At 42.3% G+C, this 18,023-nt stretch overlaps 1 protein-coding gene across 1 annotated transcript in view; it reads right to left on the bottom strand.

Moving 5' to 3' along the window:
- The window catches only part of kcnma1a (potassium large conductance calcium-activated channel, subfamily M, alpha member 1a), a 137,553-nt gene that overhangs the window by 17,510 nt on the left and 102,020 nt on the right, over window positions 1-18,023 (bottom strand). The window contains exons 20-22 of the mRNA XM_061087402.1: window positions 16,886-16,894; window positions 6,110-6,457; window positions 4,038-4,131 (exon numbers count right to left, since the gene is read on the bottom strand). Coding sequence (XP_060943385.1) covers window positions 4,038-4,131; window positions 6,110-6,457; window positions 16,886-16,894 — 451 coding nt within the window. The remainder of the gene's footprint in view (window positions 1-4,037; window positions 4,132-6,109; window positions 6,458-16,885; window positions 16,895-18,023) is intronic.

Consider the following 18,023-nt stretch of genomic DNA (forward strand, 5'->3'; position numbering starts at 1 on the left):
ATAAAAACATAAAAAAAAGATACAAGCTTTAAAACTTAGCTTAGACATTTAAAGTGCAAGTGCATTTTTTTTAACTGCAATAATATTGTACATTCCATAACTAACACATCATTCCTCCGTTCCCTCCTGTCCTTGATGCCTACGCCATAAGAAAACTCAAAGCCCCTGGTGCCTGCAGTGGTGCGGAGGAGAACAGCAAGTCAAGTGGAGACTTGAATGCTACTGACTGAATGGCATGACAACACAAGGCCAATTACCAGCTTTTACCCTCTCCTCCAGTTCTCGACGCCATACGGAGCAAATAGTAAACGCTCCAACAGGCTCACACTTTAAATATTTCAGGAATTTGCCCAATCACATTTTGCTTCCACAGCTGATGGACATTAATGTTTCAGCAGCGTGTCACAACCAAACAGACTAATCCACAGCAGTGGGCTGCTGAGTCTTATCCGGTGTAACACTGACCATGAAAGGCCTCCTGTCAGCCCTGTTCTGCTGCCTCTCTTGTTCTTGCACTTATCCTACGAGACGTGTTCTCACAGTTCCTCTCAAGGCAAAACCCAGAATATTTCACCCAATCCCACAGAGTCAAAAGAAACTGCAGTTTTTTTTTAATTTTTAGTGCTACTTCACAATAACCATATTGTTGGTTCAGCTGCGATGCAAAACGTATTTTATTTACAGTTCAACCCAAATAATGAAATCCTCGGTTAAGGCAGCGCTGCACCATCTCGGGAAAAAACAGAGAAGTGCACGGAGACAGACGCTTGAGTAAAATGGGAGAAAGCATCTCGAGAATTTGACATACATCTCTCTCAGTATCACTCTCTCTATCGTCTATCAACACTGTCATTCACTGACAACGCTTTGATGTCCTCTCTTCCTTCAGCCGGCATTTGGGTTGCACGCCATCGCGGGGAAAGTTTAAGTTATTTAAAAAATAACCTGTCAATTAGCCACCATCTCACCACCTCTCCTTTTCCACCTCTTCCCTCTCTCAGTTAGTGCAGGTGATAATAACACTGACAGCATTTAGTGTTTTTTACACTCAGCCTGAATCTTTCATCCAGAGCTGCGTGTTGCGCCAATCAACTCCACGGAGCCGCCGTCACTTCAATCTGCTCGGCGCTGCTCGCCTCCACACAGGGGCTGACTGCCGCATGCAGGCGGGCTGCCGCTCCACCTCTCTCTGCCAAGACAGCTATCTTTCACAGAGCTGTCAGCGGCGTGACTGGCAGCCTGTCACCGGCTCCGCACACCTCCTCCTCCTCCTCCTCCTCCTCCTCCTCCTCCCTCTGCCTTCTCCCTGCCTCGGGTTGAACCTACCACGGGGCTCGGGGAGAGCAGACATGACGCCCGTGCCACAGTGCCACGCCCAAGGGATGTCAGCTGCGGATGATACCTCCAGCGATTGGACGCATGTCGTCAGTCATGACCCGTCAAAAAGGTTTGAGGACATGTTGTCAGCGGCGCGGTGGAGAGGCGCTTCGTTAGGAGAGTGACATGTCGGACAGGAGGCCGGGAAACTAATAACACCACCGTGCTGAGGATATAGGTCAGGATGGAAAATGTGATTCAATGTCACCTTTGACATTTCAATAAACTGCATAAATATATTGAAATAGATTACAAAATACACTTTTTTACATTTAATTAATTAAAAATATTCTTCAACGGAAAGTACCCAACCAAAACGCAACAACTACATTTCTATTTGTAATGAATTTACAGTATATTGGTTTGTAAAGCAAATATTGTCCCTGGGTAAAATAAAGAAATTTATCAGATGCACTTTAATATATAGGACAAATATTTCCCTTACAGCATGTCTAACTCCAGTGTCTCACCCCCCCCCCCCTCTTTCTTCCTCCCTCCCTCCCTCAGTCTATATTTCAAACAGAGTTGAGTTATTCCAGTGTATCACTCTGCAGTCACAAGCTGGGGATGGGCGTGCTCCCCCAATCCCTCTCTGCCAGACTACGAAGGCAGCCTCTTGCTTTGAAAATTTCCCCCATCATGCAAACTGACAAAGGCATGCTTTTCAAAAGCCCACAGCCAATCTGTTGATCATTATTTATTTACAAAGGCCTTTAGGCTGCGAGTCCTGTAAAAATCATACTTGATACGTATGCTCGCTCTCTCGCTCGCTCGCTCTCTACTGTGTTTTCCCCCGCCTTGCTTGTAGAATAAAGTATCCCTAAGGCTACCTCAAACAATCACTTTTCATTGTGCATAAAACACACCTTGTAAAGAACAACTGTTTAATATATATGGTGTTATATGTTGGCGGGGGCAGCTGCGAATGGGAGGTGGGGGGGGCTGTGGACTATGATGGGTAATTTGATGTTTTGCTGAAGGCTAAGACTTGGAGAATAAAAAAAAATCTACACCTATAACAGAGGACCTGTCATCCCTCAGTACCCAAGAGCCAGCAGAATACAGAAGCAGCCCTAAAGCAGAGAAAACTTTGACACCGCTTTGAAGCGTTTTCAAAACTGAGTAAATAACTCTCAAGAATTATTATCACTGCGAGATCAAAGCGGAGATGCATATATTACACGGCAGAGGGGGACCGTCTCGCGAGCAATAAGAAGGAAAAAAAAACAAAAAAAAGAGAAGAGAAGAAAAGGTTTTGTGCTTTAAGTTGGGCAAACTAAACAGCCTTTTAAACAAGCAGTTAGCTGGAAATACGCCAATGTCTCGTTTGCTTTTGTAGTGGTTTTCTCCCTCTGAGCAAGGGCATCGAAAATGATGCTCTGTTGCAAACTAGACTGAAGGGTATGACTCTGTGTTGGGCTAATGGTTTGGCAAGTGTGAAGGCTTATTAAGTGCTTTTTTTGTGTGTGTGGAGAACCGAGGGGGAGGCTGACAAGTGCTGGACAAAATCACATCGGCACGCCAGAGCAGTAGGAGGATCGCTGCCTCAGGGAAACTCACAGAACCAACATACAAAGACCTCTGCTAGAATGTAAGGAAAACAAAACCACGGCACAATAACAAGTAACAACAGGAACATAATTCAGAAATCAATGATAGGAATCAAAGTATTTTTGTACTTTCCACTTTGTTGCCGATTTTAAACATCCTGGCAATGCAATCTTTTGTTTGTGCCTCCAGGGATTTTTTAATTCCACACAGAAAGTACGATTTATTTTCCCGCACACTTCACGCTCTCGGCACAGTTCTCTCCAGATGTTTTCCTCATGTGAAGTCGTGAAGGTGATGACCATAACACTCAGCCTCATTAGGAGACAGGCAGCGCAGCCATGAGTGTTCCTGTCCTGTTAGATCTTCACCGTCGTTCCCTTTCACGCCGCCGTCCCGACGTGCATGCCGCGGCCTCCCCTGCCTCTTCCCGATGTCGTGTTGCTAACCCGATGCCTCTGAGGCGGAGGAGCACAAAAAAAAAAAAAAAAAAACCCCTTTTATCCTTCAAAATCAATTAACGGCAATTTAATTCCACGGGACAGCATAAAAGGAAGGTAATATTTGAATTCATATTTGATTGCGATGTTACATCTCGCATATGGCCTTAAGTACCAGAAACAGTACTCACAGGGGTTCCCACAATAGAGGAGCGCCCGAGGGCAAAGTAACCATGCAGGTCCCTCTGATTGGTTGCTGGTGTCATTAGTGCCAGCATTGTTTAAGGAGTACATGTGGACCAGACCGGAGGAGATGACAGCTGGGACTTTAGAGCCAGAGGAGTTTTCAAACAGCTCCTCACAGCTGCTTTTCATGACAGAAATATTATTTCAGCACCGTCATTAACAGCTGACAGCATGCCATCCTCAACAGCCAGAGCATAACAGGGCACTTCTCCTCTCTCGCAGACTTCCTTATACCTCCTTCCTCTGGCATCCTTAATTTGCCCCCCCATTCCTTCCATCCAAAAAGTCCCACCACCGCACCATCAGCAGCATCCACCGCCGAAGTATCTCTAGCACGCGTGCACTCCCTCCATCCATTCCTCCGTTATCTGACTCCCTCTCACTCCCCGTTTGAGAGATGGAAAGAGATGAATCGGCGTCGCTTACCTCATCATCTTGGGCGAGCAGTTGGGCGAGTTTCGCATCCCTCCGTTGCGCTGCTTTTTTTTGGGCGAGAGCGTCGACGGATGCTCGTCTTCAACTGCAAACACATGCACAGGATGTCAGAACAGAGACAGACGCTCGGGGGAAAGTGTGCTGGACCTGACATTTAAAAAAAGAAATGGCCAACAAACAATTAATCAGTCATTGCAAACAAAACCAAAAAAAAACACATACAGAAAAAAAAGAAAAAGGAAATTAATAATTCAGTGTCAAATTGGGAAAATATAGAGAAAGCATTAGTAACGCATAATGGTAAATCTGAGGAAGGCAGGAGAAAACCACGGAGAAAAACCAATTTACGACCTGAAAATGTCACGGAGGGCTCACGTCCCAAAACCCCCATATTTTTGGCTCTGCTATAGGTGCACTTTTAACAGGGCTTCCACTTCTACACTACTGCTGCTGTAAACCCAATAAACTGTGCAGGTTGGACCTCTAGCAGTCTGCATCAGAGTGACCATGCTTTACCTACACCATTAATTGCCATGAGATGGTACAGATTGTCATTGTCAATGGGGCGCGGGCAAAAGCAATGACAATGAGATAAATAAGGTTATGGAGATGGATCTTATGTTTTCTTTTCTCTACATGTAGCTACTTAAACCCCACCCCCCATCATTCCAGTTCATTCTAAAGCGCACAATGGCTCTTCTACAGGTCTACCTCCATGCCGAGGGATCACTTAGCACTCCACACACACACACACCATGACGGATGCTGACAGGGTATGAGTTAGTGGACTATGAAAGCAGCTAGTAATTGCTCGTCACCCTCCAGCAGATGAAGGTCAGGTCTGGGCTTTTTTTTTTTTTTTTTTAAGAGTCAAACTGAAAAATAAATGATTTATTTAAGATGAAATATTCCACTTTTTGGTGTTTGACACTTTGGCTGTTAAGTGGTTGTAAGGCTCGGAGCTGCAGCCACAACAGAGCTCGTTTTTTTGATCAGATCCAAGTTCAGTTTCCTGTCAACTCTGCTTTTTCCGTGTTGAGAAACAAACGGGGGCCAAAAGCACTATTTTTCCAAACTTTGCTTAAGTCCCAGTCAGACAGAAGAGGACAAGAAAGAGAAGCCCTGGGTGAGGCCAGGCCCGACTGTCTGAAGATTTCAGCGGAGCTATAACCGTATTCTGATCTTCACTACTGTCTGAGAGTTTCAAGAGCGTTCAGACAGGCACCCAGATGCTCTCATCCACTCTGCACCCGCTCAGCTGCAAATGCCAAGTGCACTGTCACTTCAAACCTGTAATAGTCCTTTGGTTAGGAATCAATAACACAGCATGATATTAGTGCAAATCAATGTGCCCGCCGCAAGCCGTGACTATTCCAAGCATGTGGAATTTCTTTATTGTCTGAGCACCCATTCTAGGCTGTCACCTAATTCTGCTAATAAAAGATAAGAAATATGACTTTGCCTTCTATTAAAATGTCATTCTCTGACATTTCCTTTTTGCAGTTGGGCATTCAGAGTAGTTAATACCACAAGCACTTTCCACTTTACAAATAATTCGCTCTCTAATGTACTTTGAAAAACACCACATCAGAAATATGCATTCGCTGCTGTATTGTTTTACAGAATTCTCCTGGTTTAAACTTAATGCGCTAACGGTATAAATCTAATGTTTCTCCCTTTCAGCCACAACAATGACATTAAATACTTTCCAGCCAATGGGCAATAAAAGCTTTTCCAACGAAAGATTAAAAACTTTAAAAGATTCTATTTCCTCTCCCCAAAGGTCAGTATCCTCAGAGCTCACAATTTCTGCAGCACGTCTAAAAAATACAAATTGATAAGAATCGCACTTCTAAATTCACAAGTCTTATTACTCCTCCAGTTGGGAAGTCACCCAGACAGTAGCAGCCACTGCACTAGCAGGCAAATCCGTGCAAAGCAGCGGGGGCAACCACAGCAGCAGCTCCAGCACAGTGAACCGTCATGCAGAAAACAAGGCACAATGGTGGGACGGGCCAGGCGGGGGTTACTGACTGATGCATCCCGCTAAGGGGGCGACCTACAGTGCCTACTGTGACTGAGCAGCATGGCATTACTGGGATGGTAGCGGTATTTCACCGGCAGACTGCGGGCCCGGTTCAGCCGACTCTCAGCCAGGGATCTGGCCGTCACGTCTCCCGGGCCTGAGATACTGAAGCGCAGTTTGGAGGGGTGAGGCCCTCGCCCCGCGGGGAGCAGGCTTCCTTTACGGTTATTAACAAGGGGGATGTTGATTGTGCCCGGCCTGACCAGGGGGTCCTGGTTGGGGTGCCGGGTGTTGGGGAGGAATTCATTTGAGGTGATGGAGGCAGGGGTGCAGCCGGTGGTTTTAACTGAGCGGTTTTGAAATGTTGGTCTAACTTCATCCATTACTGTCAAACAATGGAGAATAAAAAGTGTGAGAAAGCCTGTATTAGTGCTCATAGAAAGTAAAAGGTGTTAGACTCTACAAAATAATATATTGCTCTTTATAAAATAATTGTTAGAATAAAAAAATATGTAATGATTATTTAATAAACTACAAATACGAAATGGCTGTTTCTGTTATAAAAACATCGCAATTTCTCTCATTTCAGTTTAGATTCATTTCATGCCATGAACTCAAAAATTCATGCCCTAACAGCAGGAATCCTTTTTTTTATTCTTCTAAACCTGCTGGTGAAACGTGGCGTACCCTCTTAGCTGAAGATGTTCACAGCGACATTTACTTTGCAATTGTGACAAACATGAATTAATCAGGAGCCTCTCAGTTTTACTTCTCCATTGTGCTTCACTTTGTGGTAGAACAAAGCTCGAGACACGGCTTGGCTAAAGCCAGTCAAATCAGATCCTGTGTCATCTCAAGCGGAACGTGTAGCTCGGTACTTTCATTTCAGCAAATATCAAATTTAAAAGTAATAATTTATACCATTACTTATTCAAATAAACTTTAAATATTAAAGATTTATCAGATACATTTTTTGGATTAGGTGTAGAAGGTTTGGTTTAATTCTTAATCTAAAAATACAGTTTAGTAAATTTACATGCTGAATTGTTTCTTCTTCTTTCTTTTTGCTATAACTTTGACAGTAATCACAATTTGTGCAGTGGCAACCTTCTGTGTCTAATATGAGAATACATACGTATACCTGATGTTCACCCAGCCATTCAAACACATACACACACAGACAGACACACAAACAGACATACACCCTCTGCAGAGTCAAGCCGTATATGTATTGAAGGGGTCATGGCACACTGCAGAAAGACAACAGGGGCAGATGAGCAAAATATCTGGTTGCAAAGTTGACTGCGAGAGGCGGAGCCCTTTTCCTCCCTATGGTCGAGGGCTGGTTGGTTGCTTGTTTGGAGGAGAGAGCATGCTTGTGTGGCCCCGGGCGATAAACAGACGTTTATCCCAGCCGTCAGCTGCCTCCTTGATTTACGGGGCGCCACCGATAGCTCCTGGATTCATCTGGCCCTTGTCAAACACGTGCAGCGTTAGAGAGCACTCACCCGCCCTGGCAGGTCCACTGTGCATCCTGCACAACCCAGACGGCAACTGTCCCTTCCTGAAATGCTAATCACATGACGGTGCTGTCCTGCATGCAAGAACTTATCAGATCGCCATGACCCAATGTAAACTGGACGATGAGGAGAAGCAACAACAACTGAAAATGTTTTCTTCCCTATGTGAGCTGAGCTGGCTTTGCCTTTATACTTTCTGCTGCATGAACAAGCTTTGTTCTTCGTCGGCAGTGCAAATGCATGAAATCGCTTTTTAGGCCATGCATTGTTGTGTTGCTACAGTAAAAAAAATAAAACTGGTATTATGATTTCCTTTACACGTGCTAAAGACGAAGTCCCTATTTAAAAGAGGAAATGAAATAAAATGTCTTAATGTTTCTAAGAACAAAAACATTACATCAAAATGTACAAAGAAAATGGTAAAGTTGACGGATGGCATTTAATAAAAATAAAAAAACTTAAATTTATTCTTTACCAGAGAGAAATAAATGCATTTAACAATTATTTATCAAAAAATTACCTAAATTGCAATCGGCTTTGAATCGAACGCCAGCCTCTTTTTGACTTCCACTGTTCCCTGGTGTTGTAGCGCCATCTGCTGCTACATGCAGCACAATACAAAAAGAATACTTTCATGGAACTACATGGTATTATCAAACACAAATGATTTTTGTCAGTCTCTAAAAATACCATGGGACTACTTTAACTGATTGTCAAAATACAGTAGGGTCTATATTATTTAATTATAATAAGTTAGAAAACAAAACAATATGTATATAAGTTAAACACTAAATTTACTTGCTATGTTTACTTTCACATTTGGTCTTAAGACACAAGACAACATCAGTACATGCTAAAGGAATAGGGGACAACAGAGAGAATACTAAAGTATCAGTACTAGTTATGTTACATATGATAATATAAAGGGGGTCTAGACTGTAAACACAGAGCTGGAGCAGAATGGAGAAGGACGGAGAAACACACTTACGTGATCTGACATATCCATTATACTTATATTTGGCTGAGGAGAATGCAAAGACAAGTGGCAGGTCACACGGGGGGAGTAAGGATGTAATGAAACAGACACATTAGGAATCGAGACATCACGGTAAGAGCAGTGGATGGACATCGAGTCCAATGGAACTATAATGAAGTGCTTCCAGTGAAAGGCATGAGGACAAAAATAAAAAAAAGGTATAAATGATTAAAGTAATGGTGGTGGTGGTGGTGATGTAAGAATGGCATTGATGGCACAAAAAGTGTCAGACAGGTGAATGTGATGAAGTGTCCGCTCTCAGTGTGAGCCATGCCTTTAGGAAAGTGTACTAAACCTGTGATGGGAATGGAATGACAGTCTAATTATTACATTTTTTCAAAGGGTCTGGTATTTGAGGTTACACAGTTTCAGTGGTGGATTCAACATTGCAATATTTGTCATCGATAAGAAATGCTCTGAGGTTCTACATTTCTGTTTTGACACTTTGACGTCTGTAGACAGAACAGAGGAAGTCACCGTGGGAGACAAAGACAACACGGATGGAGACGTCCAAAACACAGACAGCACACACACGCTGCGCAAACACACACACACACACACAATACACAGGGACTTGATCTCAACATGTGGTCAGGGAAAAAACGCCCTGCACATTTAAATCCCTTCTGATTTAAAATGGATTAACTAAGATTTCCAGTATTTATCTATGAATGACAGTTTATGGCCTTGACTGAGGAGGTACAGACGACTGGTACCATTATAAGAACCGGTTGAGTGCAGACTTGAACTGAGCTCTGAGCTGCTGACACTCCCCACTCTTTTCCATAGTCTCTTCCAGCAGTAAAGGTCACGGCGAGGGCCCAGGGCTGGCCTCTGACACGGATCCTCAAACAGGGACCTAAGGTGGCCCTGGCATCTGTCTCTAGCAATCTGCCAGCACTGCAGAGGCGGCAGACTAACTGGCTAGCATCTGGGGCGTAGCGAGGCGGCATTGGACAGAGAGTGGGGGCGATGTGGTGCGTGGGTGTGTATGTGTGTCAGTGGGAGGGGGGGGGGGGCTGCCTGGTGGACAGGATCTGTCAGGGCAGGTTTGGTGACGGACCAGCAGGGCTGGGAAAATGAAAATGCAAACATAATTTCCGTGTCAGGACAGATAAGGTCCCCGGCAATGAGATGCAGATACAAACACATCCAGAAACACAAGAGATAGAAAGTGCATGTTGTTACACACACTAGAAGTGCACGTGCATGCACACACACCCACACACACACGCAGCCCAGAAGGTTGTGGACTATAGCCAAAAGCATCTCCCAAGGTTCGAAGCCCCCTACCCTTGTCCATAGCTCCGATTATAGAAGCGTCAACCTCTGGATTATATAAACCCTGACTGTGGTGACCACCAGGTCACAAAGTAAGAATGCAAGTAACTAATATACAGACCGAAAATAAACTGACGATTCAGCTAAAATAACTGCAGACAATATTTCAAAACTTAAGCGTACAAACAAATCACACCAATCACGCAATAACTTTGTCTAAATGTCCATCTGCAAAAATACATTTTTGCTTTCAACTATAGATTTGAGGACATGTTAAATATAGAAAGAACTTGAATTCAGCAAAATCTGCTAAAGTTTCCTGAAGCTTATGTCTCATCTTCATTTTTCACTCCAATAATTCAACATCTGACTAAACTCCAACATCACTGTATGTGTATAGTCCCGAATAACAGAAGACTGAATTAATCTGATTTGCTAATTTGTCCACTTTATTTCAGGGGTTTATCTGATTTCATCAAATACCACATTACTCACTAAACCCTTTGGATGAGAGGCTATTCATTAAAGTATCGTTTCATTAAAGCCCATGAAGCAATAGCAAGGTTTATGTCCATGTCACCATTAAAGAGGTGAGTGTATTCCACTGTGCAGCATAAATGTGACTTGCATCAGATCACAGGATGCATCAAATCAGACAGAGCTATCCAAGAAATCAATTATCCAAATACTAGGGGCCAGACAAATCTGGCTCGGATGTACAAGAGCATGAAGTCATCATGGATAAAGACGTCTTATCCTCTCAGTGTAGTGGGAGTGGGGGGGAGATGGGAAATGGGGAGAGGAAATCCAGCAATCCCTGACTGACAAAGCCCAATGCACAATTTCAATAAACTCACTTTGTTCAGACAAAGTCAGAGTTAAAAAGGGAAGGAAATCTAAGTCAGAGGAGGCTTTCCTGAAATCCTACAGGGGGTTGAGGGAGAAGTGAGATCAGTAACCATGTAATGGCCAGTAATTGGTATCGGGGGATATCAGCGCAGGCTGAACTACAAGAGGCCAAGCCAAACTCATCATGGCTTGTTTGACACTAATCTAGGCTGAGTCGGCAGACGGTGGGAGAATGTTGAGAAGGAAATCAGATCTGTATGTCTGAACCCAGCGCTTTGATAGTGAGGCCTGCCGCTGCCGTGTCTAATTGACGACCAATTTTGTATTTTGTATCCACTCAAAAGGAAAACGAGAAGGAGGGGAGCCGTCCTCTTCTTACCTTTTCTTTATCAAGCCGACATCACCTTTTTTATAATTCTCATTTTGTGTTTTCTCTCCCCTCTCCTTTTCCCTAATCTACCTTTTTGTCCTCTTTCCTGCTTGACTAAATCTCTCTCTCACTCTCTCTATACAGCTTCTCCTCTACCCTTCTCATCCACTTCCTTTCTGCTGGTGTAGGCTATATAAAGTAAGAGTTGAATAGACTGATCTTAAGAAAATCTAAGCTGCAATCAGAGCAGGACATTATTTTACATCTTGGGGTGTTGAACATGAAAACACAGGCGACTGGACTTGCTTGTGATTCCTTGAAGAGGTTTCAAATCATATCCAAGAGGCTTCTTCAGTTCTGTCCACCTCCCTGCTGGTCATGTGTCTGACTCTCACGTTGAGTTGTTGGTTCTGAGATTTCTGCAGAATTCTTTCAGCTAAGTGGATTTTCACAGTTTGAGTCCAGACGAAAAACTGTTGGGAATTACGTTTTTGATCCCTGCATCTCGAAACAAAAGTGGTTCCTGTAGTCTGCACGTTTCCTGAAGTTCCATCTCATACTCCTGCACAGGTCGAAGGGAATTTGTTCCAAAGTGTTTAGTGACTGAACTGAAGAAGCCTCTTGGATGAGAAGCACAAGCAGGTCCAGTTGCCTGTGACTATGTGAAACTCCTGCAGATACTATGATCTGGATGACTGAGAACTTTGAAGGATGCTTATCTTCAACTGTGCAGTGTGGAAATTAAAAGCCTTGCACAGTAGCTCGGGGAGGTGACAGTAATTCAAAGGTAAAAAGAAAGATAATCAAAGTAAAATAGGACCAAAGAGTTCAGGACTAATTTAAAAAATGAAAAAAATGCTTTAACTGAAAAGTGAACAAACTGAAAACAGTGTTTACCTCCAAAGTAAAATATACGACATCAATAAACGAACAAACATTAAATTGCAATATAACACCTTGAGAATAAAGACGAATATATTCCATTTTTGTGTACACATATCTTACCTTAAAAGACAAATCAACTCTCCAATATTGATATTATCACACAACTGCATGAGTGGTGCAGCATATCTAACACCTACAGTACTGAACGGTACAGCAGCATAACCACAGAGCCACACCATCACTGAACCCACCAAACACACAACACACTCAGGGTATAAGACCAGTCAAATTATATTGAGAAAGAACTGAACACAAGGGCGAGAAATCAAGTGTGAATAAAATAAAGTATAGGTGATGAAGAGGTATAGATAGAGAGAGATAGAGAGAGCGCTGTAGATAATGACAAATAGAGATAGAGAGATAGATAGGTAAATAGATACAGAGATATAGCTAAATTGAGATAGAGATATAAATAGTTAGAGATAGAGCTTTTGATAAAGAAAGATAGAGATATATAGAAAGAGATAAAGATAAAAAGATGAAAAGAAATATATATATATAAAGATATAAAGAAATAGAGATATGGATATGGAGAAATAGAGAGATATAGAAGAAATACAGATATAGATAAATTGAGATAGATATAAAGAAACGGAGTCGGATATATAGATAAATAGAGTAGAGATATAAATGAACAGATGTGGAGATATAAAGAAATGGAGAAATAAAAAATTGAGATATAGAAAAATTAAGAAAGCGATATAAAATTTGAGATATAGAGATAGAAATATAGATGTGAAATTTGAGATATATATAAAGATAAAGAGAATTCGAGATTAAACTAAAGCAACATAGGGATAAAGGGAGAGCGATACAGAGATATAGAGATGGATGAAAAAATATGCAAGTAGGTAAGAAACAACTCAATAAAAACCTATACTTATAATATTTGATAGACAGAAATATAACAAACAAATTCCGATCCACAACTACGGAGCCACAGATAACAGAGTACACTACGTGGACAACATCACGGACACACACACACACACACAGACATACACGTACCTCTGCATGGCACAACGCACACACAGAGCACACACCACAGACACGTAACAGCATGTGTTGGGCGGTGTCACTTACAGGCACGTAAAGTGGTTGCGCAATCATGAACAGAGACAGAGGAAAGTGGGTAGGCCCTCTGAAGGGTGTCCATGTTACTATGTACACTGCCTGACATGCAAGAGCAGTCTTGCTCTGAACGGCCGCAATCAAAACAACATGCCAGTTTCATTCGTTTGTAGACGGACATCTTGGCTACAGTCATGTTTTGGGATGAGAGGAGAGGAAAATCAGCAGGTTAATGGCAAGAGGAGAAATTATTCATCCAGGGGAAGTTGGAAGGTAACTTCATCAGAAAGTGCAAGCCTTAGCCACCCGCTCCCACAGACTTGAGCCCCAGAGTTAATCAACACAGTGCAAGTGCAGCGACTTATTCCGATCTAAAATCAAATTTCATTCAGGAAATCGTCAAATTACTTTCGTTTTTAGACTTCCGGCAGTGCATTGATCAAATTTGGACATCTTGGTGATGTAATAATGCTGTTTATGGTTTGATTCATTCACTTTGACTGGTTCTCTAGGGGTCAAGCTGTGTGCTAAGGCTGTAACAGGTCAAAAGGCAAAACTATAACAGTGGGAAAGAGGGGTGAGGAAAGGGGGTTGAGGGAGGGAGGCATTCGAGGGAGAGAGGCATGAGCAATGTTTTGAGCAGCAAACCTCATACAATGTTTCATACATTTGAACATCCTCTATCCATTTGGGCTGAACGAGTGGATCACGTACCTGTATCCCATCATGCAGCAGGGCGGCTCTGTCCAACGCATCACACTATTCAACTGACTATAGACTTCATGCTGGAGTCAGAGCTGCGTCTTCACTGCTCTGCTCCCCGAGGGAAGCTTCACTCTGATGTGCGTGTGTGCAAAAATACTGTTACTACACTAAATCGTTTACATGTTGTATATTCAGTAATTATCCAAGTTCATTTAAAGTGAGCCCATGTGACTTTTGAAAGAAGAGGATAGCACATTCCTCCTTTTGCTGCTACTTGGTAACTTATGCTAGAAAGCAAATGATCAATAGCATTTGTTCTACTACTAAATCAGGATCATGTGTTGTTACCATATGTAGGTGTCTGTCAGCTGTTTATCATATTTAATATTCATATTTAGTGCTTTTGCATTAATAATAATAATAATAATAATTTTAAATCCTCCACTCATTTTCTCCACATACTTTCAATTTATGAGGTCAAACAATCTGTGTAATGTTGCTGTGAGGTGTAAATTAATCTGTGTACCGTAACATGAATGTTCTTTCCATGTTCATATTAGTTCTATATTAGAGTTATTATCTTTAAATACAGAAGTTGTTACAGTTTGTGTGTTTGTAAGACCCCAATATGAATGGCTACTAAGTTCCAATAAACAGTAGTTCTCAAGCACACTACAAAAAGTCATGGGGTAAAACTGTGGACTCATGATATTTTTAAATTCACATTTCAGCATCTGGTTTATTAGAAGTGCTTTATTGTTTGTTTGCCAAATCCCACATGTCATATCTAAAACACTGGGAACTCGGTTGTTTCACTGATCTTTCTTTTCACTCTCTTTACAAAGCTGCCTATCCAGAGATTACGTGCTCTTGTTCAGGTGAGATTGGATGTGCAGTCTGCAGAACTGTACCACTGTAGAAGTCCTTAACTACCAGCTAGCCTGCAGCCACAATACTGTAAAGCATCTACTTTCTAGGTGTGTGTGTGTGTGTGTGTGGCTGTTGTGTGAAGCCCTAAACCCAGAGGGGAGCAGGAGTGAAAGTTCCCAGAGCAGCGTCTCTAGATTGCCCGTGACTCTGAGCAGAAACAGTCCCTGGTCCCCATTCTCTCATTGCCAGGGGTGCGAGCAGACAGCGGCCTAATAATGTCTGGCACCTTTTCAGGAAAGAAGGTCCTGAATTAAGTGATATACTTCTCAGCCTCTGGCCAAGAAAAGAATGGGGAACGCAGATCACAACCCATGGGATGGAGGCATCAGGGACTGTTCTATCCTCTAGCATGCACATGTGCCTTATAAGAGCATGCAGAAATACTTTAGTTCTCAGCAACAAGGGGAGGTACAGATATAACTGTTCACAGTGATGAAACAGTTTTGGAGGCATGGCAGACAAGTGCAGCAAGTCTTTCAGTTCATGCTGAAACTTCTCAACTTCAGAGTTTTGGCACGGGGGGCACTGGGACCACGGGATATATATGGTACAGTGTGAATTGCTGACACGAGGAGGGTGAGCGATGGACGACATACACAAAGACTCACAGACACACTGACAATGTCTTTTGACAATGGACTTCTGACTTCACAAATACCCAGATTCCGGCCTACAGGATCGTGAGGTGCTCGTTTCAGGGCATTCCCCCGTTTGAGGATTCAACACGACGGCTGCCCTGATAAACTGTCTGCGTGGGTTTGGTCGGTCACCACCTCTTAAACTCCATTAAAGCACAACAGACTCAAACAGAAGCTATCAGGGCGCTATGTTGAATCCAGAGGATGTCCCGAAGAAAGCACCGTTCTGATAGATACCCCTTATTCAGCAAGAGTGCAGGGGAAACGGCCTGGTGCATAAATAGTTTTTCCTTGAAATGTCAGATTCACACAAGCCTAACTATGTGTAAATAATAAAAAACTATAAAATCATTAAATAAAGTCAGGAGGATGAATTTATCAAACTCTAGATTCAGGTTTTGATTTGAATTGAATGTTGATTAAAAACACATGTAGTCCTTGCATTCTTGCTGAACAGGTTCCAGGGGATTTGAGTTTCCTCTACAGACATCACCATTTTCATTAAGTCATATTGGACATGACCCTGGCAGGGCACCACCATCTAGTGGCAATGTATTGCTATGACAATTAATACTCCTATTGCTCGAGGACTTTTTCACCCAGTGCAGTGAGTTCAAAGGAAAAAAGAAGAAATAAAAAGAAAACAGGCCCTCGGACTGTCCAGATCTGAACTCCACGAGGCTGATGCAGCCGACATTTAAATTCTGAAAGGAACCGATGATCTCTGAAACCTCAGCCGTAGCCAGGCGAGGACCCAGAGTTTAGAAACGGGGCTGAGATCACAGAGAAGTGGGGCAGAAAGGAGGGGGGGGGGGGCCAGATTGTTTTGATTGTGTTTTGGCAGCCGACACCGGTTGGGATTTGAAGAACTTCCCACAAGGACATTTTCTGCTCTCTGAAAGCAAGGCCGCACTCAAAACTTGGTTTGACAGAAAGCAGATCAATTTAAGATCTCAGTGATCCTTGATCATTTTCCTCTGTTTGTTTTAGCTCCTCTAAATCCATGATTAACGTACGACATCCCAGAATTTTATTACGTCCTCTCTGCGCTTTCTCGGAGCATGACACTTGGGAGGAGGTTAATCACCGATAATGACAGAAGACTCGCAGCAGATTGGCTTTCAGCTGCCAAGTACGAGTTTGGTTTGATGATCAGAATAGTGAGGAAAAATTGAGAGATCACCGGCCACATGTGATTAAGTCACACTCTATTTAATTGTCATTTCCAGCTCGTCAGAGCTTGAGCTAACTGGGCCATTGAGGAGGAGGAGAACTGACGCTGGTGTGAGTTCGATATGTGCTGGTTTGGTTCTGGTCTGAGCACGGTGTAGAAATGAGAGGCAAGGAGAGGGATGCAGAAGCTACACTGGTTCATGCAACATAGATACAGTAGACTATTTGCTGAAGAGGAAAATAAAAAACACTTGCACTGCACCCTGGGTAAATGAAACCCTTTGTTTTTACTCACAATAAATCACTACCAGCGAGTAGTTAAAATAAAGTGGCGTTTTCCAATGGCAGCAGGGAAGGAAATACATCAAAAAATGTGTCACTGGTCATAAAGAAACATGGGAAAAACAACAAAAGAGAACAAAACATGATAGAACAGAACATTGTGTGGGACAGATTCCCATTGGAACTGTCATCTTTCTAAATGCAATTGTTGGAAACTACAGTAATAAGATTTGTTTAAAAGCTACGTCCATCAGCGGGAAACAGTTAACAGTTTATCTAAATGGAACTAGAGTGTGAGAGGCCTGGCAGAGGTTAGAACAAATAAAAAAAAGTCTGATTCATTAACATTACAAAGACAAAAGAAGGAAACGATGGGTGTCGGTTTTAAAAGCAGGTTTTGTCTCCACCAGGCTGCTTTACTGTAATTGTCTGTGACCTTTAGTGGAAATATGGGGATAGTCACCTGAATTATTTATCCAGCAGCTAAAATGTCCTGACAAGTGACTAGTGCACATAGGTCAGGTTGTATTCATATGCTGTTCCTGCCTTAATGATAATGTCATGTCTGCATGCGAATAGGGGGAAACTAGCGAGTTCTTTTACTGTCCTGTGGTGAACAGAATATAACAATTAACAGCACAGTGTGTTTAGGCGCTGCAACATTGTAAATATTATAATGTGGCTGACCTCAATACTTACAATACTCTAAGATAATTTATTTATAAGTGATAGAACAAAGTAGGTCATGTCCACTCATACTTTAAATATGAGAAATAAAATCTTATTGTCTTTAGCAGTGAAATTATAAATAATTGTGGCTTATACTGTAGGAGTTACTGTCTATGCATTTGGGTCAACAATGTTTTTATTTGTCTTAAAATATCAGTACAAAATATGGATTTACAACCTGTTGTATGATTCTTTTTTGTCTGTACAGCTGTCAACAATCAGCTCTATCCCTTGTGTCTTTCTAAAATCCCTTTACCTTACTTTGAGCATAAATAAACATGTGATTAAATGATTAAACCAATTAGAAAACACACCAAAACACTGAGATTTTAGCAATAAAATAAAAGTCAGTTACAGACTGAGGAGCATACCCTAATGAATGTTATTGGAATTCAAATAAGACCCAGAGTAAACACTTTCCT

Source organism: Limanda limanda, chromosome 15, assembly GCF_963576545.1.
Source record: "Limanda limanda chromosome 15, fLimLim1.1, whole genome shotgun sequence".
In the NCBI taxonomy this organism is placed as follows: domain Eukaryota; kingdom Metazoa; phylum Chordata; class Actinopteri; order Pleuronectiformes; family Pleuronectidae; genus Limanda; species Limanda limanda.